This window comes from Oncorhynchus masou, unplaced genomic scaffold (assembly GCF_036934945.1).
Source record: "Oncorhynchus masou masou isolate Uvic2021 unplaced genomic scaffold, UVic_Omas_1.1 unplaced_scaffold_1313, whole genome shotgun sequence".
Classification (NCBI taxonomy): Eukaryota; Metazoa; Chordata; class Actinopteri; order Salmoniformes; family Salmonidae; genus Oncorhynchus; species Oncorhynchus masou.
The window spans coordinates 99,152-124,171 of NW_027002992.1; the positions used below are offsets into that span (position 1 = coordinate 99,152).

Genomic DNA, 25,020 nt, shown 5'->3' on the forward strand with positions numbered 1-25,020 from the left:
GATTGTAATTCAACTTCGCCATGGTTTGCTTAGATAGATGCAGGTAGCCTATAGCCCCTGATAGGCCTACATCTAATTTCAGATAGTCTACAGTAGACGAGGCAAAATGTAAACTAAACAATTTAGCGTATTGCTTAGTTCAAATGAATACTAATTTATTCTACATGAATAGTTTGGCGATTTGAGGTAAGAAGTGCTTGTGTTTCCCTATAACCTGCTGGGATAGGCTACTGAGGATCGGTCTTAATTTCAATCATTGGATAAAATATTCATATGTATATCAACTGAATGTTTGTCAACAGCCAGTGTTTATTTTTTAAGAGAAATGCCATGGCGACCGCGGTGCAACTTAGAAGTAGCCCAAAAACCCGCAACCAATACATTTTCACCCGTGACATCATTTTCAAAGTTGCCCAAATGTCAAAACTGCGAATATGGCAACCCTGAACAGACAGATCAAAGGAAGTTGTGACTGCTTCTCCTGCTCTTCTTGGTCAAGACATCCACATTACCATTGCTGCCACCTAGCGGAGTGGAGGAATTAGACATTTCGTTCCATTTAATACATGTACAATACCAATTAGATAGATTATTATGGGTTTCCCCTATTCATCTGTGCGTGTACGATCTACAATCATTACCTCTACATAAACCTTAGAGACAGTATAAACTGAGTGTACGAAACATCAAGGACACCTTCCTAATATTGAGTTGAACCCCCACCACTTTTTCCCTCAGAACAGCCTCAATTCATTTGGGCACGGACTCCAAAGAGACGCTGGTCCATGTTGACTCCAATGCTTCCTACTGTTGTGTCAAGTAGGCTGGATGTCCTTTGGGTGGTGGAACATTCTTGATACACACGGGAACTGTTGAGCGTGGAAAAACCCAGAGGCGTTGTAGTTCTTGACACAAACCGGTGTGCCTGGCACCCACTACCATACCCCATTCAAAAGCACGTAAATATGTTGTCTTGCCCATTTGCCCTCTGAATGGCACACATACACAACCCATGTCTCAAAGCTTAAACATCCTTCTTTAACCTGACTCCTCCCCTTCATCTTTAACCTGACTCCTCCCCTTCATCTCCACTGGTTGAACAAGTGACATCAATAAGGGATCATAGCTTTCACCTGGTTAGTCTGTCATGGAAAGAGGTGTTCTTAATGTTTTGTACACTGTAGATCTTTTCATTTGTTAAATAATTAGTTTACATTAAAAAAATCTCAATTTATTTCATGATTTGTTACAGAATTTGACTTCAGTATACAAACGTGTTGGACAACAATGTATGATACAGAATGTTTTGACAATTATGTATCTCCTTAATGACATATGACCATCATTCACACTCACATAAAATGGGAGTAAATAAAAGTCAACAATGAGTCGAACCAAAACTTAGATCAAAGCTCTGTAATTCAATGTAGTCATAATCAAATCAAAATCAAATTTACACCTGTGCCTCTTCAGGGACCCAGTTTGACTGTAGCTCTTACTGCACTGCGTGCATTTGTACAGCTTCTCCCCTGTATGGACAACCATGTGCACTTTACGCAACATAGAATTGACAAAGCACTTGTCGCACTCAGAGCATTTGTATGGTTTCTCCCCTGTGTATCTCATGTGCTGCATTAGATTCCTACTCTGACTAGCTAATACCACACTCCATGCATTTGTACGGCTTCTCTCCGGTGTGGACAACCATGTGTGCATTACGGGATGCCGTAGTGACAAAGCACTTGTCGCAATCGGAGCATTTGTAAGGTTTCTCCCCTGTGTGTTTCCTTCTGACGTGCTCTTTTAGCTTGCACCACTGTTTGAACCTCTTCCCACAGTCCTGGCAAGAGAAAGGCGTCTCCCCAGTGTGCTGTCGCCGGTGGACCATAAGGGTGTGCGGCCGGGCAAAGGTCATGGGACATTCTGGGCAGGACAGCGGGCGCTCGCCGGTGTGGCTCAGCCGGTGATACTTCAGACTCATGTAACTCTGTGGGCCGTCATGTGGCAGGTGGGCGGAGATCTTGAAGCCTTGGCCGCACTGGGAGCAGACGTAGGGCCGCGCGTCGCTGTGGAAACGCATGTGGCGGGTCAGGTTGGATTTGAACGTGAAGGTTCTGCAGCACTGGGAGCAGACGAAGGGACGTTCCGCATCGTGGATCGGCAGGTGCTCGACCAGACCGTCCAAGCCGGCTTTCCGGGAGAACGTCTTATGGCCTCGCAGGAGCACGGCCGGGACTGTGTGTGGGCACGGAAACCGCCGGACCTTCTGGTTGAGAGGCCGCCATTCTGGGTCGGACCAGAATGCATTCAGATTGAACGGCCGGCTGGTAGCCGACCGCAGGCGTCTCCTTCCATCTTGGAAGTACAGGGGGGCATCCTCTGCCTTGATACCCAGCTGATGTGCATCTGTCCTGGGGTCGCTCTCTGTAGGAGGTCCCTTGGCGTTACCCATCTCTGGGTCGTAGCTCTCTGGCTTCACAGCGTTCAACCAGTGTTCAATTTTTGTCCGGATAGGCAGCTCGTCCATCTCTTGTTTCACCTGGTTTAAATTAGAATACCTTTATTTTTCTCTGAGGAAACTTACAAACCAGTCAAGATATCTAGTAAACATATAGCTGCAACATTCACAAAGCGTTACAAATGCGATACAAGATCTCAATTAAATGTTCATTTAAAAGCCACAACTTTAAACCTACCTCTTGTTTTACCTCGTCAGGCCTCAAGATGGCGCTGGAGAGTTGTAGACTTATCTTGGGTTTGTTTTTGCTTCCCTTGGGGCGACCCCACCACTTAGGGGCCGATGATACCTGGCTAGAAACACTTTCACTGTCAGCAGAGTTGTTTCCTTTTCCTGTGGATTGTTTTCTTCCTCTGGTGGTGGAGTTGTTCTTCTTCGTTGGTTTTCTGCCTGGTTTGTTATTGTTCTTCTGAGCAGCGAGAGACAGTTGATCCTTCGTTAGTCTGTGGAGTCTCACGATAGCAGCCATTTTGAGATGATGTAAGGCGAGTTTCTCTGGTCAAAAGTTGCTGACGCCTGACAGATCTTAGTTAAAATACCTATCCAGGCATCGTATCAACTAACCAAATCATGTTATAGCAATCTGTCAGTCTATAACACCGTCGATGGTGTGGCAGGCAACCATTGGTTGATGAATGTAACATCTGAGCAGGGGAACATTACCCCTAGTCTCAATCTGGGCAGAGAAACGTGTTCTGTTAAACTAATGTCTCAGGGTCTTGTAGCTCTAGGATGGAACCATGTAGGGGATGTCTTGTCCTCTCCTTTAAAGACAGAGCTGGTCATCATCTGTAAGAAACAATATACAATAGAGAGAAAGTCAATAATAATTGAGAAAATTAAGCCCACAAAGAAAGAAAATAAGCATATCAACTAGAAAAGAATAGAATTGACCCAAAAAATAAGAATAAGGGAAACGAATAGTATCTCTCCAAAGTAGATACATAAATATAGTAAAGATGCCCTATGCAGAAATCCCTCCGCCATTTCCTGGTTGATAAAGTTTGAATAGTTCACCTACTTTCAGTTTGACAAAACCAGCATGTATAGTGTAGAGAATCATTGTGAAGTATCTTTTCCATAATCAGTGTAGTATTTTCAGCTGTCTGAAGCTGTTGTAAAAGATGCATAAAACACATTTTAGGAACGGGAAGCATAGAAATAGTACACATAGAACAGATCAACCGCTTCTGAGACTTGCTTTCAATGAGAATGACAGATCTATAACTTACATTTCTATGTGAATTTGGTCCCGGTAGCCCAAAAAGTTACATATTGCATCTTTAAATAAACAATTATTGGTGTCTAAGACAGTTTTTTTAAATTACTTTTAACATCCCTAAACTAAAAATCCACAAGATAGCTCTAGGTTAAATATAACTTCATGGTGAAATACAACACTAATTACATGTTGCTGTATGAGTCTTTTTTAAGGATAAAACAAAGTCCACCAAATGCATTCTGTTGGTGCAAAACGAATTCGAATCTAAAGTTACTTTTGGATAAATACCGCATTGATTATATATTGATAATCAACTCCCCCGTTGGATATTTGCAGCGAAGTTTATTTGATAGGCTTGCATTGTGGAAAGCGAAAGCTACTGTAGTTATTCAGTAGCGAGCTCGTCGATGATGCTTGGTCAGCTAGCTCTGGTCTACCACTGCAAGAGACATCTAATGGCCTACTTGCAGGGACGGAGGCAGCAATCTGCAGTGGTCATGGCTGGTACGAGTCGGTTTACTGAAAAACCAGTACATTTTATTTCAGATAAATAATTGCAATCCCTGTTTGCAAGAAACACTGTTGCATTCCAAGATAAACAATACCACATGTATCCACAGTGCAAAGGAAGTAGTGACGACTGTTGCTGATTTTGTTCCAAGACCTCCACATTCTCAGTGCTGCCACCTAGCGGAGCGGATGAAGACATTTCGTTCCATTTCCATACTACAACATGCTCTATTAGAGATATTCTTATAGACCCAATTCTTATGGATTTTCTCTATTCATCTGTGGATATACTGTCTGCAAATGAATGATCTGCACCTAGAACCATAACCACATAGTAATACACATACCTACTGTTTGAAGAGACAACTTAATGTAGCTCGTTGTGCTAGATCTTTTATGTCCGGATTTGTTTTGCCTCCTTTAAGGCAGAAAATGTATGTTGTAAAATATTGTCTTTCTTTGCTCTTCACCTTCACCTCTCTCAGCCTCTTCCCTCCTCTGTTGCTCTTCAGCTCTGATCTTTCTGCCTCTTCTCTCCTCTGTTGCTCTTCAGCTCTGATCTTTCTGCCTCTTCTCTCCTCTGTTGCTCTTCAGCTCTGATCTTTCTGCCTCTTCTCTCCTCTGTTGCTCTTCAGCTCTGATCTTTCTGCCTCTTCTCTCCTCTGTTGCTCTTCAGCTCTGATCTTTCTGCCTCTTCTCTCCTCTGTTGCTCTTCAGCTCTGATCTTTCTGCCTCTTCTCTCCTCCGTTGCTCTTCAGCTCTGATCTTTCTGCCTCTTCTCTCCTCCGTTGCTCTTCAGCTCTGATCTCTCAGCCTCTTCTCTCCTCTGTTGCTCTTCAGCTCTGATCTCTCAGCCTCTTCTCTCCTCTGTTGCTCTTCAGCTCTGATCTTTCTGCCTCTTCTCTCCTCTGTTGCTCTTCAGCTCTGATCTTTCTGCCTCTTCTCTCCTCTGTTGCTCTTCAGCTCTGATCTTTCTGCCTCTTCTCTCCTCTGTTGCTCTTCAGCTCTGATCTTTCTGCCTCTTCTCTCCTCTGTTGCTCTTCAGCTCTGATCTTTCTGCCTCTTCTCTCCTCTGTTGCTCTTCAGCTCTGATCTTTCTGCCTCTTCTCTCCTCTGTTGCTCTTCAGCTCTGATCTTTCTGCCTCTTCTCTCCTCCGTTGCTCTTCAGCTCTGATCTCTCTGCCTCTTCTCTCCTCTGTTGCTCTTCAGCTCTGATCTTTCTGCCTCTTCTCTCCTCTGTTGCTCTTCAGCTCTGATCTTTCTGCCTCTTCTCTCCTCTGTTGCTCTTCAGCTCTGATCTTTCTGCCTCTTCTCTCCTCTGTTGCTCTTCAGCTCTGATCTTTCTGCCTCTTCTCTCCTCTGTTGCTCTTCAGCTCTGATCTTTCTGCCTCTTCTCTCCTCTGTTGCTCTTCAGCTCTGATCTTTCTGCCTCTTCTCTCCTCTGTTGCTCTTCAGCTCTGATCTTTCTGCCTCTTCTCTCCTCCGTTGCTCTTCAGCTCTGATCTCTCTGCCTCTTCTCTCCTCTGTTGCTCTTCAGCTCTGATCTTTCTGCCTCTTCTCTCCTCTGTTGCTCTTCAGCTCTGATCTCTCTGCCTCTTCTCTCCTCTGTTGCTCTTCAGCTCTGATCTTTCTGCCTCTTCTCTCCTCTGTTGCTCTTCAGCTCTGATCTTTCTGCCTCTTCTCTCCTCTGTTGCTCTTCAGCTCTGATCTTTCTGCCTCTTCTCTCCTCTGTTGCTCTTCAGCTCTGATCTTTCTGCCTCTTCTCTCCTCTGTTGCTCTTCAGCTCTGATCTTTCTGCCTCTTCTCTCCTCTGTTGCTCTTTAGCTCTGATCTCTCTGCCTCTTCTCTCCTCCGTTGCTCTTCAGCTCTGATCTTTCTGCCTCTTCCATGTAGTAGTATCCCCAGTTCTGGTATGATACTGTATCAATATTGTCAAGCAGTCATTTAACTTCTCCAATGTTGCCTTTGACTTCAATGTTGAAGACATTGGATCCACCACCAGTTAGCATTGAGCACCTGAAGGTTTGGACTGCTCTTCAGACAGGCCATTATAGGTTTACCCTGTAACAGGTCTTTAACAGCACTCTGGTGAACTTTGTGATCCAAAACTCTCCTGGATTGACTTCACAGCGTTCCTTCTCCTCGTCAGTGAATAACCCCCCCAGCAGTAGAACACGAGGATGAGAGAGATCCAGGCATTTCACTGATTACGCCTGGGGTTTCCATGACAATGATGTTGGTCCCGTCCAGAACTCCATATTCTGACTGACACTGTGGTCACAGACACAGAGGAAGTCTCTACTGTGAAGACATTTCTCCCCAGTTTGGTGTTTCCTGTTGCACTCTTTCCTCCTACAGTCATACCCAGCAGAACTATTCTAAGCTCACATCTTACTGTCCCACTGGGCAAAAAAGAATGGTTGAATCAATGTTGTTTCAACATCATTTAAACCAAAAATATTCAATGTGATGACGTTGAATCAACGTGGAAAACTGACTGGATTTGCCAAAGGTCATCAACTTAAAGGGAAATGTGTTTTTTTCCCCCACCCAACTTCAACCTAAATTCAATGACAGGGTGAAATATTTTGGTTGATTTCACATTCGTTTAAATCATAATTTATCTGCATGAACAACAGAGTGAAATGCATGAATCAAATGTAAAACACAGTAAAAATGAGTGTCAGTAAGACTCTCTGAGCTACTGATACTCTGGACGACAAGGCCTGGGGCTTTCTGCCCAGAGAACATCAGAGACAATCTAAATGACTGTCAGTAAGACTCTCTGAGCTACTGATACTCTGGACGACAAGGCCTGGGGCTTTCTGCCCAGAGAACATCAGAGACAATCTAAATGACTGTCAGTAAGACTCTCTGAGCTACTGATACTCTGGACGACAAGGCCTGGGGCTTTCTGCCCAGAGAACATCAGAGACAATCTAAATGAGTGTCAGTAAGACTCTCTGAGCTACTGATACTCTGGACGACAAGGCCTGGGGCTTTCTGCCCAGAGAACATCAGAGACAATCTAAATGAGTGTCAGTAAGACTCTCTAAGCTACTGATACTCTGGACGACAAGGCCTGGGGCTTTCTGCCCAGAGAACATCAGAGACAATCTAAATGAGTGTCAGTAAGACTCTCTGAGCTACTGATACTCTGGACGACAAGGCCAGGGGCTTTCTGCCCAGAGAACATCAGAGACAATCTAAATGAGTGTCAGTAAGACTCTCTAAGCTACTGATACTCTGGACGACAAGGCCTGGGGCTTTCTGCCCAGAGAACATCTGAGACAATCTAAATGAGTGTCAGTAAGGCTCTCTGAGCTACTGATACTCTGGACGACAAGGCCTGGGGCTTTCTGCCCAGAGAACATCACAATCTAAATGACTGTCAGTAAGACTCTCTGAGCTACTGATACTCTGGACGACAAGGCCTGGGGCTTTCTGCCCAGAGAACATCAGAGATAATCTAAATGAGTGTCAGTAAGACTCTCTGAGCTACTGATACTCTGGACGACAAGGCCAGGGGCTTTCTGCCCAGAGAACATCAGAGACAATCTAAATGAGTGTCAGTAAGACTCTCTGAGCTACTGATACTCTGGACGACAAGGCCTGGGGCTTTCTGCCCAGAGAACATCAGAGACAATCTAAATGAGTCCTATAAGTGATGACATTCATGAACCTGAAACCAGGAAAAGTCAAGACACCAAAAACAAAATGACAAGCTCATTCTGAGGGGCTTCTTACCTCAGTCTGTTCCCCTCTAATGACCTCAGTCTGTTCTCCTCTAATTACCTCAGTCTGTTCTCCTCTAATGACCTCAGTCTGTTCTCCTCTAATTACCTCAGTCTGTTCCCCTCTAATGACCTCAGTCTGTTCTCCTCTAATTACCTCAGTCTGTTCTCCTCTAATTACCTCAGTCTGTTCTCCTCTAATGACCTCAGTCTGTTCTCCTCTAATGACCTCAGTCTGTTCCCCTCTAATTACCTGAGTCTGTTCTCCTCTAATGACCTCAGTCTGTTCTCCTCTAATTACCTCAGTCTGTTCCCCTCTAATTACCTCAGTCTGTTCTCCTCTAATTACCTCAGTCTGTTCTCCTCTAATTACCTCAGTCTGTTCCCCTCTAATTACCTCAGTCTGTTCCCTTCTAATTACCTCAGTCTGTTCCCCTCTAATTACCTCAGTCTGTTCCCCTCTAATTACCTCAGTCTGTTCTCCTCTAATTACCTCAGTCTGTTCTCCTCTAATTACCTCAGTCTGTTCCCCTCTAATTACCTCAGTCTGTTCCCCTCTAATTACCTCAGTCTGTTCCCCTCTAATTACCTCAGTCTGTTCTCCTCTAATTACCTCAGTCTGTTCCCCTCTAATGACCTCAGTCTGTTCTCCTCTAATTACCTCAGTCTGTTCTCCTCTAATGACCTCAGTCTGTTCCCCTCTAATTACCTCAGTCTGTTCCCCTCTAATTACCTCAGTCTGTTCCCCTCTAATGACCTCAGTCTGTTCTCCTCTAATTACCTCAGTCTGTTCCCCTCTAATTACCTCAGTCTGTTCCCCTCTAATGACCTCAGTCTGTTCTCCTCTAATTACCTCAGTCGGTTCCCCTCTAATTACCTCAGTCTGTTCCCCTCTAATTACCTCAGTCTGTTCCCCTCTAATTACCTCAGTCTGTTCCCCTCTAATTACCTCAGTCTGTTCCCCTCTAATTACCTCAGTCTGTTCCCCTCTAATTACCTCAGTCTGTTCCCCTCTAATGACCTCAGTCTGTTCTCCTCTAATTACCTCAGTCTGTTCCCCTCTAATTACCTCAGTCTGTTCCCCTCTAATGACCTCAGTCTGTTCCCCTCTAATTACCTCAGTCTGTTCCCCTCTAATTACCTCAGTCTGTTCCCCTCTAATTACCTCAGTCTGTTCTCCTCTAATTACCTCAGTCTGTTCTCCTCTAATTACCTCAGTCTGTTCCCCTCTAATTACCTCAGTCTGTTCTCCTCTAATTACCTCAGTCTGTTCCCCTCTAATTACCTCAGTCTGTTCCCCTCTAATTACCTCAGTCTGTTCTCCTCTAATGACCTGAGTCTGTTCTCCTCTAATTACCTCAGTCTGTTCTCCTCTAATTACCTCAGTCTGTTCCCCTCTAATTACCTCAGTCTGTTCTCCTCTAATTACCTCAGTCTGTTCTCCTCTAATGACCTCAGTCTGTTCTCCTCTAATTACCTCAGTCTGTTCTCCTCTAATTACCTCAGTCTGTTCTCCTCTAATTACCTGAGTCTGTTCTCCTCTAATTACCTCAGTCTGTTCCCCTCTAATTACCTCAGTCTGTTCTCCTCTAATTACCTCAGTCTGTTCTCCTCTAATTACCTCAGTCTGTTCTCCTCTAATTACCTCAGTCTGTTCCCCTCTAATTACCTCAGTCTGTTCTCCTCTAATTACCTCAGTCTGTTCCCCTCTAATTACCTCAGTCTGTTCTCCTCTAATTACCTCAGTCTGTTCCCCTCTAATTACCTCAGTCTGTTCTCCTCTAATTACCTCAGTCTGTTCCCCTCTAATTACCTCAGTCTGTTCTCCTCTAATTACCTCAGTCTGTTCTCCTCTAATTACCGCAGTCTGTTCTCCTCTAATTACCTCAGTCTGTTCTCCTCTAATTACCTCAGTCTGTTCCCCTCTAATTACCTCAGTCTGTTCTCCTCTAATTACCTCAGTCTGTTCTCCTCTAATTACCGCAGTCTGTTCTCCTCTAATTACCTCAGTCTGTTCTCCTCTAATTACCTCAGTCTGTTCCCCTCTAATGACCTCAGTCTGTTCTCCTCTAATGACCTCAGCCATACTGTGGTAGTCTTCTTTATTGTTTAGTGTAACAGAGGTGAAATCAAAACATTAGAAGTACAATCTAACGCTACTATATATATTGATTTAAAGCATTTATTTTGTTTTTTTAAGTCAGAATATTTGACTAAATTCTGGTAATCAACTATGACTCCTCCCGACAGCCCAGGAGTTGCAGCATTACTTCCTTTGTGTTCATTATCAACGTTTTAATTTCCCAGTAATTCCTTCCCTCCTGACATAAGCAAATATTTAATAACATTTACCTCGACAGTATGGTACGCAGGTGCTTCTATTTGTCCTGTTTCACACTTGTACAAGTGTGTACTTGTGTGATTTGGAAATGTTTGTATATCTCCCTGAGACAGCCTGAAGAGCTGAGGTCGAAGGTCAGCCATTATCAACGGGGTTACAGGAAGTGCCATGGAATGACCTCATCAATGAAACAGGTTTGTTTTACTTTGATACGTTGTCGTCTACTGAGAGAGTTAATAAAAAAATAGTCGCTTCAAGAAAAACAGGTCACCAAATGACTGAACAGATGTTATGGGACATCTTGTCTCAATGTAACTTATAGCAAGCAATATTGCAGCAATTTGAAATTGATTCATGTTATATTTCATATTGTTTTTAAGTCTTTAATATACCTCCTTAATCAGTATAAGTAAAAAAATATATATATTCATTCGTAGTCCATTTAGTTTGCTCAGAACATAGCAGATTCATTCATCTACTTTTAGTCAACGCTCAAGTTTAAAGTTCATGCAGTGCTGGCGTGTTCCATAGTGCCCTTCAACTGCCCCGTTAGGCTACAAGGTCAAAGCCAAATGTCACATAGATCCTCCCTACAGCCAACCCTGTTAATCACACTAACCTGCTGGATACGTAAGACATGGCTCTGGTTTAGTAGCCAAAAGGGATCTCACCTTTTAAGCAGTTTGATTCTTCAGTTACATTGTAATCTCCTCCATCATTCCTTAAAGAGCGTCCCTGAACCTGTCAGTGTTGTTTAAACCATCCCTTTTACGGCCTCCTCTTTCTGACCGGCCCTTATCACTCACCAACACGCTTATTGATCAGTTCTATTAAATCAGTTGGGCATGAATGACATAAGCATGGCACCACAGGAGGTTGGTGGCACCTTAATTGGGGAGGACGGGCTTGTGGTAATGGATGGAGCGGAACAGGTGGAACGGCATCAAACACGGTTTCCATGTGTTGGAATCCATTCCATTTACTCCGTTCCACCCGTCGTCATGGTACAACCTGTATACGGTTTCCATGTGTTGGAATCCATTCCATTTACTCTGTTCCACCCGTCGTCATGGTACAACCTGTATACGGTTTCCATGTGTTGGAATCCATTCCATTTACTCTGTTCCACCCGTCATCATGGTACAACCTGTATACGGTTTCCATGTGTTGGAATCCATTCCATTTACTCTGTTCCACCCGTCGTCATGGTACAACCTGTATACGGTTTCCATGTGTTGGAATCCATTCCATTTACTCCGTTCCACCCGTCGTCATGGTACAACCTGTATACGGTTTCCATGTGTTGGAATCCATTCCATTTACTCCGTTCCACCCGTCGTCATGGTACAACCTGTATACGGTTTCCATGTGTTGGAATCCATTCCATTTACTCCGTTCCACCCGTCGTCATGGTACAACCTGTATACGGTTTCCATGTGTTGGAATCCATTCCATTTACTCCGTTCCACCCGTCGTCATGGTACAACCTGTATACGGTTTCCATGTGTTGGAATCCATTCCATTTACTCCGTTCCACCCGTCGTCATGGTACAACCTGTATACGGTTTCCATGTGTTAGAATCCGTTCCACCCGTCGTCATGGTACAACCTGTATACGGTTTCCATGTGTTGGAATCCATTCCATTTACTCCGTTCCACCTGTCGTCATGGTACAACCTGTATACGGTTTCAATGTGTTAGAATCCATTCCATTTACTCCGTTCCACCCGTCGTCATGGTACAACCTGTATACGGTTTCCATGTGTTGGAATCCATTCCATTTACTCTGTTCCACCCGTCGTCATGGTACAACCTGTATACGGTTTCCATGTGTTGGAATCCATTCCATTTACTCTGTTCCACCCGTCGTCATGGTACAACCTGTATACGGTTTCCATGTGTTGGAATCCATTCCATTTACTCCGTTCCACCCGTCGTCATGGTACAACCTGTATACGGTTTCCATGTGTTGGAATCCATTCCATTTACTCCGTTCCACCCGTCGTCATGGTACAACCTGTATACGGTTTCCATGTGTTGGAATCCATTCCATTTACTCCGTTCCACCCGTCGTCATGGTACAACCTGTATACGGTTTCCATGTGTTGGAATCCATTCCATTTACTCCGTTCCACCCGTCGTCATGGTACAACCTGTATACGGTTTCCATGTGTTGGAATCCATTCCATTTACTCTGTTCCACCCGTCGTCATGGTACAACCTTTATACGGTTTCCATGTGTTGGAATGCATTCCATTTACTCCGTTCCACCCGTCGTCATGGTACAACCTGTATACGGTTTCCATGTGTTGGAATCCATTCCATTTACTCCGTTCCACCCGTCGTCATGGTACAACCTGTTCTATACATCCTGATAATCATCACATCGAATGTATTTATAAAGCCCTTCTTCCATCAGCTGACATCTCAACGTGCTGTACAGAAACACAGCCTAAAACCCCAAACAGCAAGCAATGCTGGTGTAGAGGTGTAAGAATCGTCTTCAACAAACGGCTTTCAGTCTCAACCGGGCCATTAATAGTAGATGCATGTTTTTTTTATACAAAGCATTTCGCTACACTCGCATTAACATCTGCTAACCATGAACGTATGTGACAAATAAAATTTGATTTGAAGTTTCAATACAAAAGACTGTTATCCAACATGGAGGTCCGGTTTCCACAGATGAAGCCGAGCGCTAGGATAAAAACCTATGACACGGGAGATTCTCCTGCTTTTAATTCCAGGACTTGGCTTAATCTGCGTCTGGGGAAACCGTCCCGCAACGTTCACATCACACATCAGGTGAGAGTGGGACTGCATCACAGGGAAAACAGGTCAGCCCATTGAGGGTTCAATAACTGATGGAACAGCCAATGGAACAGCCTATTGAGGGTTCAATAACTGATGGAACAGTCAATGGAACAGCCTACTGAGGGTTCAATAACTGATGGAACAGTCAATGGAACAGCCTATTGAGGGTTCAATAACTGATGGAACAGTCAATGGAACAGCCTATTGAGGGTTCAATAACTGATAGAACAGTCAATGGAACAGCCTATTGAGGGTTCAATAACTGATAGAACAGTCAATGGAACAGCCTATTGAGGGTTCAATAACTGATAGAACAGTCAATGGAACAGCCTATTGAGGGTTCAATAACTGATGGAACAGTCAATGGAACAGCCTATTGAGGGTTCAATAACTGATGGAACAGCCTATTGAGGGTTCAATAACTGATGGAACAGTCAATGGAACAGCCTATTGAGGGTTCAATAACTGATGGAACAGTCAATGGAACAGCCTATTGAGGGTTCAATAACTGATGGAACAGTCAATGGAACAGCCTATTGAGGGTTCAATAACTGATGGAACAGTCAATGGAACAGCCTATTGAGGGTTCAATAACTGATGGAACAGTCAATGGAACAGCCTATTGAGGGTTCAATAACTGATGGAACAGTCAATGGAACAGCCTATTGAGGGTTCAATAACTGATAGAACAGCCTATTGAGGGTTCAATAACTAATGGAACAGCCAATGGAACAGCCTATTGAGGGTTCAATAACTGATAGAACAGTCAATGGAACAGCCTATTGAGGGTTCAATAACTGATGGAACAGCCTATTGAGGGTTCAATAACTGATAGAACAGTCAATGGAACAGCCTATTGAGGGTTCAATAACTGATGGAACAGTCAATGGAACAGCCTATTGAGGGTTCAATAACTGATAGAACAGCCTATTGAGGGTTCAATAACTAATGGAACAGCCAATGGAACAGCCTATTGAGGGTTCAATAACTGATAGAACAGTCAATGGAACAGCCTATTGAGGGTTCAATAACTGATGGAACAGCCAATGGAACAGCCTATTGAGGGTTCAATAACTGATAGAACAGCCTATTGAGGGTTCAATAACTAATGGAACAGCCAATGGAACAGCCTATTGAGGGTTCAATAACTGATAGAACAGTCAATGGAACAGCCTATTGAGGGTTCAATAACTGATGGAACAGCCAATGGAACAGCCTATTGAGGGTTCAATAACTGATAGAACAGTCAATGGAACAGCCTATTGAGGGTTCAATAACTGATGGAACAGCCAATGGAACAGCCTATTGAGGGTTCAATAACTGATGGAACAGTCAATGGAACAGCCTATTGAGGGTTCAATAACTGATGGAACAGTCAATGGAACAGCCTATTGAGGGTTCAATAACTGATAGAACAGTCAATGGAACAGCCTATTGAGGGTTCAATAACTGATTTAGAGTTCTGATGGGGTCAGACAATTTAACTATATTCAAGAGGCATTTATTTCTAAGTTATATTCTTCAAGAATCAAAGTAAAAAATATATATATGTATGTACCAATCCCAGATTTCTCCTTTAAATCCTGCATAAACAAAGGCCAGTTTCCCAACTCAGGACACCTGAGAATCCTCTCACCTGGCTTCTGTCACCTACGTGGCTGCTTACACCTGTTCTGCCTGCGGCTATGGAACCCTGACCTGTTCACCGGACGTGCTACCTGTCCCACACCTGCTGTTTTCAACTCTCTAGAGACAACAGGAGCAGTAGAGATACTCTTAATCATCGGCTATGAAAAGCCAACTGACATTTACTCCTGAGGTGCTGGCCTGTTGCACCCTCTGTGATTATTATTATTTGACCATGCTGGTCATTTATGAACATTTGAACATCTTGGCCATGTTCTGTTATAATCTCCACCCGGCACAGCCAGAAGAGGACTGGCCACCCCTCATAGCCTGGTTCCTCTCTAGGTTTCTTCCTAGGTTTTGGCCTTTCTATGGAGTTTTTCCTAGCCACCGTGCTTCTACACCTGCATTGCTTGCTGTTTGGGGTTTTAGGCTGGGTTTCTGTACAGCACTTTGATATATCAACTGATGTAAGAAGGGCTATATAAATACATTTGATTTGTACTGCTTTAAGGATCCACTCCAGTTCTCTCCAGTTCCTACACTCAGAACACTGGGTCTACATCCCAAATGGCACCCTAGTCCCTATATAGTGCACTAATTTTGACCAGAACCCTATTCCCTATATAGTGCACTACTTTTGACCAGAGCCCTATTCCCTATATAGTGCACTACTTTTGACCAGAGCCCTATTCCCTGTATAGTGCACTACTTTTGACCAGAGCCCTATTCCCTATATAGTGCACTACTTTTGACCAGAGCCCTATTCCCTATATAGTGCACTACTTTTGACCAGAGCCCTATTCCCTGTATAGTGCACTACTTTTGACCAGAGCCCTATTCCCTATATAGTGCACTACTTTTGACCAGAGCCCTATTCCCTATATAGTGCACTACTTTTGGCCAGAGACCTATTCCCTATATAGTGCACTACTTTTGACCAGAGCCCTATGGTCCCTAGTGCACTAGTTAGAGAATAGGGTGCCATTTGGGGCGTAACCCCAAGGTTCCGCTCACCTGGTTTGCTGCTCACACCTGTGCCTCTTCAGGCCCCCACTCTGACTGTATCTCCTACAGCACTCTGTGCATTGGTACGGCTTCTCTCCTGTGTGGACAACCATGTGCACTTTACGAGACGCCGAAGTGACGAAGCACTTGTCACACTCGGAGCATTTGTACGGTTTCTCCCCTGTGTGTTTCCTTCTAACGTGGTCTTTCAGTTGGCACCCCTGCTTGAACCTCTTCCCACAGTCCTGGCAAGAGAACGGCGTCTCCCCGGTGTGCTGTCGCCGGTGGATCATAAGGGTGTGCGGCCGGGCAAAGGTCATGGGACATTCTGGGCAGGACAGCGGGCGCTCGCCGGTGTGGCTCAGCCGATGATACTTGAGACTCATGTAACGGACGAAACTCTGGCCGCACTCCGGGCACACGTACGGTTTATACCCGCTGTGGGAAATCATGTGGCTCTTGAGTTGGGCGGAGATCTTGAAGCCTCGGCCGCACTGGGAGCAGACGTAGGGCCGCGCGTCGCTGTGGAAACGCATGTGGCGGGTCAGGTTGGATTTGAACGTGAAGGTTCTGCCGCACTGGAGGCAGGCGAAGGGGCGTTCCGCCTCGTGGATTGGTCGGTGCTCGACCAGACCGCCTTTCCTGGAGAAGGTTTTATGGCAAACCTCACAGGAGTACGGCCGGTACTGGGTGTGGATCCGGGAATGGATCTCCAGCGTGGTTTTGGAGAAGAACTTCTGGCCGCAGTCTGGACACACGGGAACCGGCGGACCTTCTGGTTGCGAGGCCGCCATTCCGGCTCAGACCGCAACGCAGCCAGATTGAACAGCTGAACGGTAGCCGACCGCAGCCGCCTCCCTCCATCCTGGTGGTACAGGGGGGCATCCTCCGTCTTGATACCCAGCTGATGTGCATCTGTCCTGGGGTCGCTCTCTGTAGGTCCCCTGGTGTTACCCATCTCTGGGTCGTAGCTCTCTGGCTTCACTGAGTTCAACCAGTGTTCATCACTTCTTGTACCGATAGGCAGCTCGTCCATCTCTTGTTTCACCTGGTTTAGAATAAAAGAGCTTTATTTTCCAAGAGGAAACAGTGGTGGTGGTATGATACATAAAGATATCTAGTAAAACATATACCTGCAACATTCACAGACATATATATATATATATATAGTAAACATACACTACCAGTCAATGTTTATTAAAACACCTACTTCAAGGGGTTTTCTTTATTTTTTACTATTTTCTTTGTATAATAATAGTGAAGACATCAAAACTATGAAATAACACATATGGAATCATGTAAGCAAAAAACAAATCAAAATATTTGAGATTTTTCAAATAGCCACTCTTTGCCTTGACAGCTTTGCACACTATTGCCATTCTCTCAACCAGCTTCACCTGGAATGCCTTTCCAACAGTCTAGAAGGAGTTCCCACATATGCTGGGCACTTGTTGGCTGCTTTTCCTTCACTATGCAGCCCGACTCATCCCAAACCATCTCAATTTGGTTGAGGTCGGGGGATTTTGGAGGCCAGGTCATCTGAGTCAGCACTCCATCAATCTCCTTCTTGGTAAAATAACCCTTACACAGCCTGAAGGTGTGTTGGGTCATTGTCCTGTTGAAAAACAAATTATAGTCCCACTAAGCGCAAACCAGATGTGAAGGCGTATCACTGCAGAATGCTGTGGTAGCCACGTGGTTTAAGTAAGTGTGCCTTGAATTCTACATAAATCACAGACAGTGTCACCAGCGAAGCACCCCCACACCATAACACCACCTCCTCCAGGCTTCACGGTGGGAAATACACATGTTCACCCACACTGCATCTCACAAAGACGGTTGGAACCAAAACTCTCCAATTTGGACTCCAGACCAAAGGACACATTTCCACTGATCTAATGTCCATTGCTCGTGTTTCTTGGTCCAATCAAGTCTCTTCTTCTTGTTGGTGTCCTTTAGTAGTGGTTTCTTTGCAGCAATATCGAAAATGAAGGCCTGATTCACACAGTCTCCTCTTAACAGTTGATGTTGAGATGTGACTGTTACTTGAACTTTGAAGCATTTATTTGGGCTGCAATTTGAGGCTGGTAACTCTTATGAACTTATCCTCTGCAGCAGATTTAACTCAGGTTTTTGCGACTGCACTTGAAGAAACTTTCAAAGTTCTTGAAATGTTCCACATTGACTGACCTTCACGTCTTAAAGTAATGGACTGTTGTTTCTCTTTGCTTATTTGAGCTGTTCTTGCCATAATATGAACTTGGTCTTTTACCAAATAGGGCTGTCTTCTGTATACCCCCCCTTTGCCACAACACAACTGATTGGCTCAAACGCATTGATGAACGAACTTCCACAAATGTAACTTTTAACAAGGCACACCTGCTAATTGAAATGCACTCCGGGTGACTACCTCATGAAGCTGGTTGAGAGAATGCCAAGTGTGTGCAAAGCTGTCATCAAGGCAACGGGTGGCTACTTGAAGAATCTCAAATATATTTTGCTTTGTGGTTACTTTTGGTTACTACATGATTCCATATGTTTATTTAATAGCTTTGATGTCTTCACTATTCTCCTACAATGTAGAAAATAGTAAAAATAAAGAAAAAACCTTGAATGAGTCGGTGTTCTAAAACTTTTGACCGGTAGTGTATAGCTGCAACATTCACACAGACAGATATCTAGTAAACATATAGCTGCAACATTCACACAGACAGATATCTAGTAAACATATAGCTGCAACATTCACACATACAGATATCTAGTAAACATATAGCTGCAACATTCACACACAGATATCTAGTAAACATATAGCTTAACATTCACACAGACAGAAATCTAGTAAACATATAGCTGCAACATTCACACAGACAGATATCTAGTAAACATATAGCTTAACATTCACACATACAGATATCTAGTAAACATATAGCTGCAACATTCACACAGACAGATATCTAGTAAACATATAGCTGCAACATTCACACAGACAGATATCTAGTAAACATATAGCTGCAACATTCACACAGACAGAAATCTAGTAAATATATAGCTGCAACATTCACACAGACAGATATCTAGTAAACATATAGCTGCAACATTCACACAGACAGATATCTAGTAAACATATAGCTTAACATTCACACAGACAGATATCTAGTAAACATATAGCTGTAACATTCACACAGACAGATATCTAGTAAACATATAGCTGTAACATTCACACAGACAGATACAAATGCTATACAATATATCAATTAAATGTTCATTTAAAAGCCACCACTTTAAACCCACCTCTTGTTTTACCTCGTCAGGCCTCAAGATGGCGCTGGAGAGTTGTATACTTATCTTGGGTTTGTTTTGGCTTCCCTTGGGGCGACCCCACCACTTAGGGGCCGATGATACCTGGCTAGAAACACTTTCACTGTCAGCAGAGTTGTTTCCTTTTCCTGTGGATTGTTTCCTTCCTCTGGTGGTGGAGTTGTTCTTCTTCGTTGGTTTTCTGCCTGGTTTGTTATTGTTCTTCTGAGCAGCGAGAGACAGTTGATCCTTCGTTAGTCTGTGGAGTCTCACGATAGCAGCCATTTTGAGATGATTCAGGTTAACGCTATGCAGTGAATCTCCTCCCTCTATTTTGAGTTGATGTAAGGCGCGTTCCTCTGCTCAGAAGTTGCTGACGCCTGACCTCAGAACGCCTGGATATGTATTTTAAGTTTCAACTAACCACATCATGTTATAGCAATGGTTGATGAAATAACATCTGAGCAGGGGAACATTACCCCTAGTCTCAATCTGGGCAGAGAAACATGTTCTGTTAAACTGATGTCTCAGGATCTTGTAGCTCTAGGCTGGAACCATGTGGGGGATGTCTTGTCCTCTCCTTTAAAGACAGAGCTGGTCATCATCTGTAAGAAATAATGGATTCAATGGAGAGAAAGTAAATAAGAATACTAGAATTGAGAAAATTAAGCCTACATCGTAAGATTTAAGAATATAAATTAGACTCAATCAAATTAACTAACAATAAGGAATCCAATAGCATTATCTCTCCAAAGTAGATATATTAAATCAACAATTATTGGTGAGAAAGACCCCCTGACTGGTTTTTAAACCTTTCACATCATTAACCTAAAAATCTATGAGATCATTATAGGATAAATAGATCTTCATTGTGAAATTCAACACTACATATTGCTGCAAGAGAGGTCTCTTTTAAAGATTAAAAAAACGTCTACCAAATGTATTATGTTGGTGCAAAACGAAGCAGTACCTTAGTTACTTTTGGATGAATAATGCATTGATTACATACTGACAATTAACTCGACAGATACTTAAAGCGAAGTTTATTTGATAGCTTGCATTGTAGAAAGCTATAGCTACTGTAGTTATTCAGTTGATTGGCTGATTTATGATGTTTGGTCAGCTTGCTCTGGTCTAATCGCGCAAAGACAACGAGTTGCTCCTAAGTAGAGTTACACGCACTGGACCAGAGCTAGCTAAACATCGGCTGGCCCAGAGCTAGCTAAACATCGGCTGGCCCAGAGCGAGCTAAACATCAGCTAGCTAGTTACTACTGCAAGAGACATCAAATAGCCTACCTGCAGAGACGAAGGCAACAATCTGAGGCGGGCATGGGTGTTCAGAGTCGGTTTAATGAGAAGCCAGTACAGTTATATCAGGAAATAATTGCAATCCCAGTTTGCATTAAACACATTTGCATTCAAAGATAAACAATAACGCACATGAATCCACAGCTCAAAGGAAGTAGTGACTGGTTCTGGTGATTTTGTTCGACGTCCACATTCTCAATGCTGCCACCTAGCGGATCGGATGAATCAGACATATCGTCCCATTTCCAAGTATGCTCTATAAGAGATAAAGATAGACCTACCCCCTAATTCTTATGGGTTGCCCATAATCATCTGTACGTGTACTGTCAGTGAAATAACTATCTGTTCGTAAATCCACATGGTAAAACACGTATCTACTGTTTGAAGAGACAGTATAGATTTGCTTTTCATTCATTTTTTAAATAATTTAATTTGGTCATAAAATTATACGCTAATTCAGATTTAAAAAAAATAAATAATGATTTTTTTTTTCCCATCATTTGATAGAATTATTTTTTACGGGGGGTTGGTCCGGTAGCAGTAGCAGCAGCTGGCCCGGTCCAACACTGGCACTCTGTTGTCACGGCAACCAGGATGGCGTTTCCTGCTGCACCCCGACCCTGGCCAGTGTTACCAATCAGGACCAGACTCAACACTGACACTATGGAGGGGTTTGATTTACAACAGTGAGGGACGACTTCCCGAACACAGATTAAACCTAGCTAGTCCTATAGGCTAATAACCAACAGTTCTCTTGCTCTTTAGACCAGGACTTGGATAGTTCACCCACATTACATTCAGCAGTCTATGGACAAGCTCTGACAGCAACAGATGCTTTGGTGTTGTTTACCTGGTCACTGTTTCAAAAGCTAACTTTTTAGCATTTTACGGCACGAATCCAATGCACGTCAATGGTACCTAAGCATTTTCACACTTCATGTCCAATTCACCTGTAAGTAACTTCATTGAGCTACACAATACATTTGTAGATGCTTTAGGATGATTTGGAAATGAAGAGCAAAAAAAAAGACCCACTATAGCCTTTCTCACTTTGTGCATTTGTCATGTTTCTCTCCCGCATGGACGACCATGTGTACTTTTGGTTGGATTGGAACATGAAGGCAGGCACCCTTTCAGGTTGATTACTAACTCATAGAAGGCGAATGGAGATGGCCCTTAAATGGTGTTGCCTATGCTGTCACAGAAGCCAGTGTGTCCGAGCCGACAACAGACAATGGACCTGATCGGACAGCTCAGAGCTTCTGCTCTTTTCTGTCCATAAAAACAAATGGATTGGTGGAAGAGGCAGGGCAGGAGCAAGGAAGGAGGGTGTGGTGAAGCAAGGCATCCCCCGAGGCTAAATGCCCAGAGGTTTTTATCAGAACAGGCATAGATTAGTTTCACCTTTTTTATTTTCCTGACATGAGTTTTTTGTGTTTAAAATCAGCTTTATTCAAATCATATCTCACAACTGTGCGGGGGAAGAGGGGTGGGGGCGCTAAGGAGTGCATTCACATATATCTACACACTTTCACACACACACACACCTTCCACCTCTCTTCATTGTTACTGTTGGTTGAGGACCTTCCACCTCTCTTCATTGTTACTGTTGGTTGAGGACCTTCCACCTCTCTCCATTGTTACTGTTGCTTGAGGACCTTCCACCTCTCTTCATTGTTACTGTTGCTTGAGGACCTTCCACCTCTCTCCATTGTTACTGTTGGTTGAGGACCTTCCACCTCTCTCCATTGTTACTGTTGGTTGAGGACCTTCCACCTCTCTCCATTGTTACTGTTGGTTGAGGACCTTCCACCTCTCTCCATTGTTACTGTTGGTTGAGGACCTTCCACCTCTCTCCATTGTTACTGTTGGTTGAGGACCTTCCACCTCTCTCCATTGTTACTGTTGGTTGAGGACCTTCCACCTCTCTTCATTGTTACTGTTGGTTGAGGACCTTCCACCTCTCTTCATTGTTACTGTTGGTTGAGGACCTTCCACCTCTCTCCATTGTTACTGTTGGTTGAGGACCTTCCACCTCTCTCCATTGTTACTGTTGGTTGAGGACCTTCCACCTCTCTCCATTGTTACTGTTGGTTAAGGACCTTCCACCTCTCTCCATTGTTACTGTTGCTTGAGGACCTTCCACCTCTCTTCATTGTTACTGTTGGTTGAGGACCTTCCACCTCTCTCCATTGTTACTGTTGGTTGAGGACCTTCCACCTCTCTTCATTATTACTGTTGGTTGAGGACCTTCCACCTCTCTCCATTGTTACATTAAACTCAATGTGGGTGTTGCCTTCAGGCCCTTGTACTGGGACTGGGATTCAATCCAATTCAACACACGACAATATACATCATAGGATAGCTGCTCTATAATACACCTTGGATTAAATCCAGGTGTGTGTGTGTGTGTGTGTGTGTGTGTGTGTGGCAGTGTGTGTGTTTGTTTGTGTGTATCCTATTTCCTAACTCAGTTGTGAATTTATTTAATCAGACCACTAAGATTAACCAGTAGGCTACATTTTATGATGTTTTTGAGAATGGACCAGAGGATTGTTTGTACAGCATTAGATAAGAGTTTCTTGCGTAACTGACTGATGACAATTACACACGTTTATTGTGTGTGTGTGTGTGTGTGTGTGAATGTACTGTGAGCACAACTAAGAAGATTATCATGGAGATATTGGGTTCTCCAATAAATATAACTTGATATCAGTGATGGCATCTGTCCAGGGGGTGTACTGGTACATCAAGCTGCCTCACCCTACAGAAACAGGAGATAGACTAGTGTCCTGTCCAGGGGGTGTACTGGTACATCAAGCTGCCTCACCCTACAGAAACAGGAGATAGACTAGTGTCCTGTCCAGGGGGTGTACTGGTACATCAAGCTGCCTCACCCTACAGAAACAGGAGATAGACTAGTGTCCTGTCCAGGGGGTGTACTGGTACATCAAGCTGCCTCACCCTACAGAAACAGGAGATAGACTAGTGTCCTGTCCAGGGGGTGTACTGGTACATCATTCTGCCTCACCCTACAGAAACAGGAGATAGACTAGTGTCCTGTCCAGGGGGTGTACTGGTACATCAAGCTGCCTCACCTTACAGAAACAGGAGATAGACTAGTGACCTGTCCAGGGGGTGTACTGGTACATCAAGCTGTCTCACTACAGAAACAGGAGATAGACTAGTGTCCTGTCCAGGGGGTGTACTGGTACATCAAGCTGCCTCACCTTACAGAAACAGGAGATAGACTAGTGTCCTGTCCAGGGGGTGTACTGGTACATCAAGCTGCCTCACCTTACAGAAACAGGAGATAGACTAGTGTCCTGTCCAGGGGGTGTACTGGTACATCAAGCTGCCTCACCCTACAGAAACAGGAGATAGACTAGTGTCCTGTCCAGGGGGTGTACTGGTACATCAAGCTGCCTCACCCTACAGAAACAGGAGATAGACTAGTGTCCTGTCCAGGGGGTGTACTGGTACATCAAGCTGCCTCACCCTACAGAAACAGGAGATAGACTAGTGTCCTGTCCAGGGGGTGTACTGGTACATCAAGCTGCCTCACCCTACAGAAACAGGAGATAGACTAGTGTCCTGTCCAGGGGGTGTACTGGTACATCAAGCTGCCTCACCCTACAGAAACAGGAGATAGACTAGTGTCCTGTCCAGGGGGTGTACTGGTACATCAAGCTGCCTCACCCTACAGAAACAGGAGATAGACTAGTGTCCTGTCCAGGGGGTGTACTGGTACATCAAGCTGCCTCACCCTACAGAAACAGGAGATAGACTAGTGTCCTGTCCAGGGGGTGTACTGGTACATCAAGCTGCCTCACCCTACAGAAACAGGAGATAGACTAGTGTCCTGTCCAGGGGGTGTACTGGTACATCAAGCTGCCTCACCCTACAGAAACAGGAGATAGACTAGTGTCCTGTCCAGGGGGTGTACTGGTACATCAAGCTGCCTCACCCTACAGAAACAGGAGATAGACTAGTGTCCTGTCCAGGGGGTGTACTGGTACATCAAGCTGCCTCACCCTACAGAAACAGGAGATAGACTAGTGTCCTGTCCAGGGGGTGTACTGGTACATCAAGCTGCCTCACCTTACAGAAACGGGAGATAGACTAGTGTCCTGTCCAGGGGGTGTACTGGTACATCATTCTGCCTCAGGGCTAGAGAAAGAGGAAATCAAAATGGGCTTTTTGGTCTTCATTTAATGTTATGGTCAGGCCTAAAGTAAGCAGTGAGGTTGGTCTTCATTTAATGTTATGGTCAGGCATAAAGTAAGCAGTGTGGTTGGTCTTCATTTAACGTTATGGTCAGGCCTAAAGTAAGCAGTGTGGTTGGTCTTCATTTAAAGTTATGGTTAGCCCTAAAGTAAGCAGTGTGGTTGGTCTTCATTTAAAGTTATGGTTAGGCCTAAAGTAAGCAGTGAGGTTGGTCTTCATTTAACGTTATGGTTAGGCCTAAAGTAAGCAGTGTGGTTGGTCTTCATTTAACGTTATGGTTAGCCCTAAAGTAAGCAGTGTGGTTGGTCTTCATTTAAAGTTATGGTTAGGCCTAAAGTAAGCAGTGAGGTTGGTCTTCATTTAACGTTGTGGTTAGCCCTAAAGTAAGCAGTGTGGTTGGTCTTCATTTAACG

The 25,020-nt window shown here is 44.1% G+C and overlaps 2 protein-coding genes across 9 annotated transcripts; both read right to left on the reverse strand.

Annotated features, from left to right (window-relative positions):
- Positions 1–1,215: 1,215 nt before the first annotated feature.
- LOC135530284 (zinc finger protein 37-like) lies at positions 1,216–20,529 on the reverse strand. Of its 8 annotated transcripts, none has more exons than XM_064958643.1 (4): positions 20,369–20,529; positions 19,550–19,675; positions 2,697–3,307; positions 1,216–2,539 (listed from the first exon to the last, which is right to left on the reverse strand). In XM_064958643.1, exons 3-4 carry the CDS (start codon positions 2,985–2,987, stop codon positions 1,652–1,654), a joined length of 1,179 nt encoding a protein of 392 aa, XP_064814715.1. In that variant the 5' UTR covers positions 2,988–3,307; positions 19,550–19,675; positions 20,369–20,529; the 3' UTR covers positions 1,216–1,651. The 8 variants fall into 8 exon arrangements, with proteins under 8 accessions (XP_064814715.1, XP_064814717.1, XP_064814716.1 ...); XM_064958645.1 differs by lacking the exons at positions 19,550–19,675; positions 20,369–20,529 and adding exons at positions 3,540–3,630; positions 10,997–15,166; XM_064958644.1 differs by lacking the exons at positions 19,550–19,675; positions 20,369–20,529 and adding exons at positions 10,337–10,549; positions 10,997–15,166.
- Positions 15,779–16,567, reverse strand: LOC135530275 (zinc finger protein 239-like). Its single transcript, XM_064958624.1, has one exon. It carries the CDS (start codon positions 16,565–16,567, stop codon positions 15,779–15,781), a length of 789 nt encoding a protein of 262 aa, XP_064814696.1.
- Positions 20,530–25,020: the final 4,491 nt, after the last annotated feature.

Bases quoted from the DNA above. Each gene is read 5' to 3' on its own strand.
- LOC135530284 (XM_064958643.1), bottom strand. From the start codon at position 2,987: ATGGCTGCTATCGTGAGACTCCACAGACTAACGAAGGATCAACTGTCT. The intron at 2,540-2,696 runs GTAGGTTTAAAG...AATTTAAACCAG, and splicing joins CTGACGAGGTAAAACAAGAG to GTGAAACAAGAGATGGACGA.
- LOC135530275 (XM_064958624.1), bottom strand. From the start codon at position 16,567: ATGGCGGCCTCGCAACCAGAAGGTCCGCCGGTTCCCGTGTGTCCAGAC.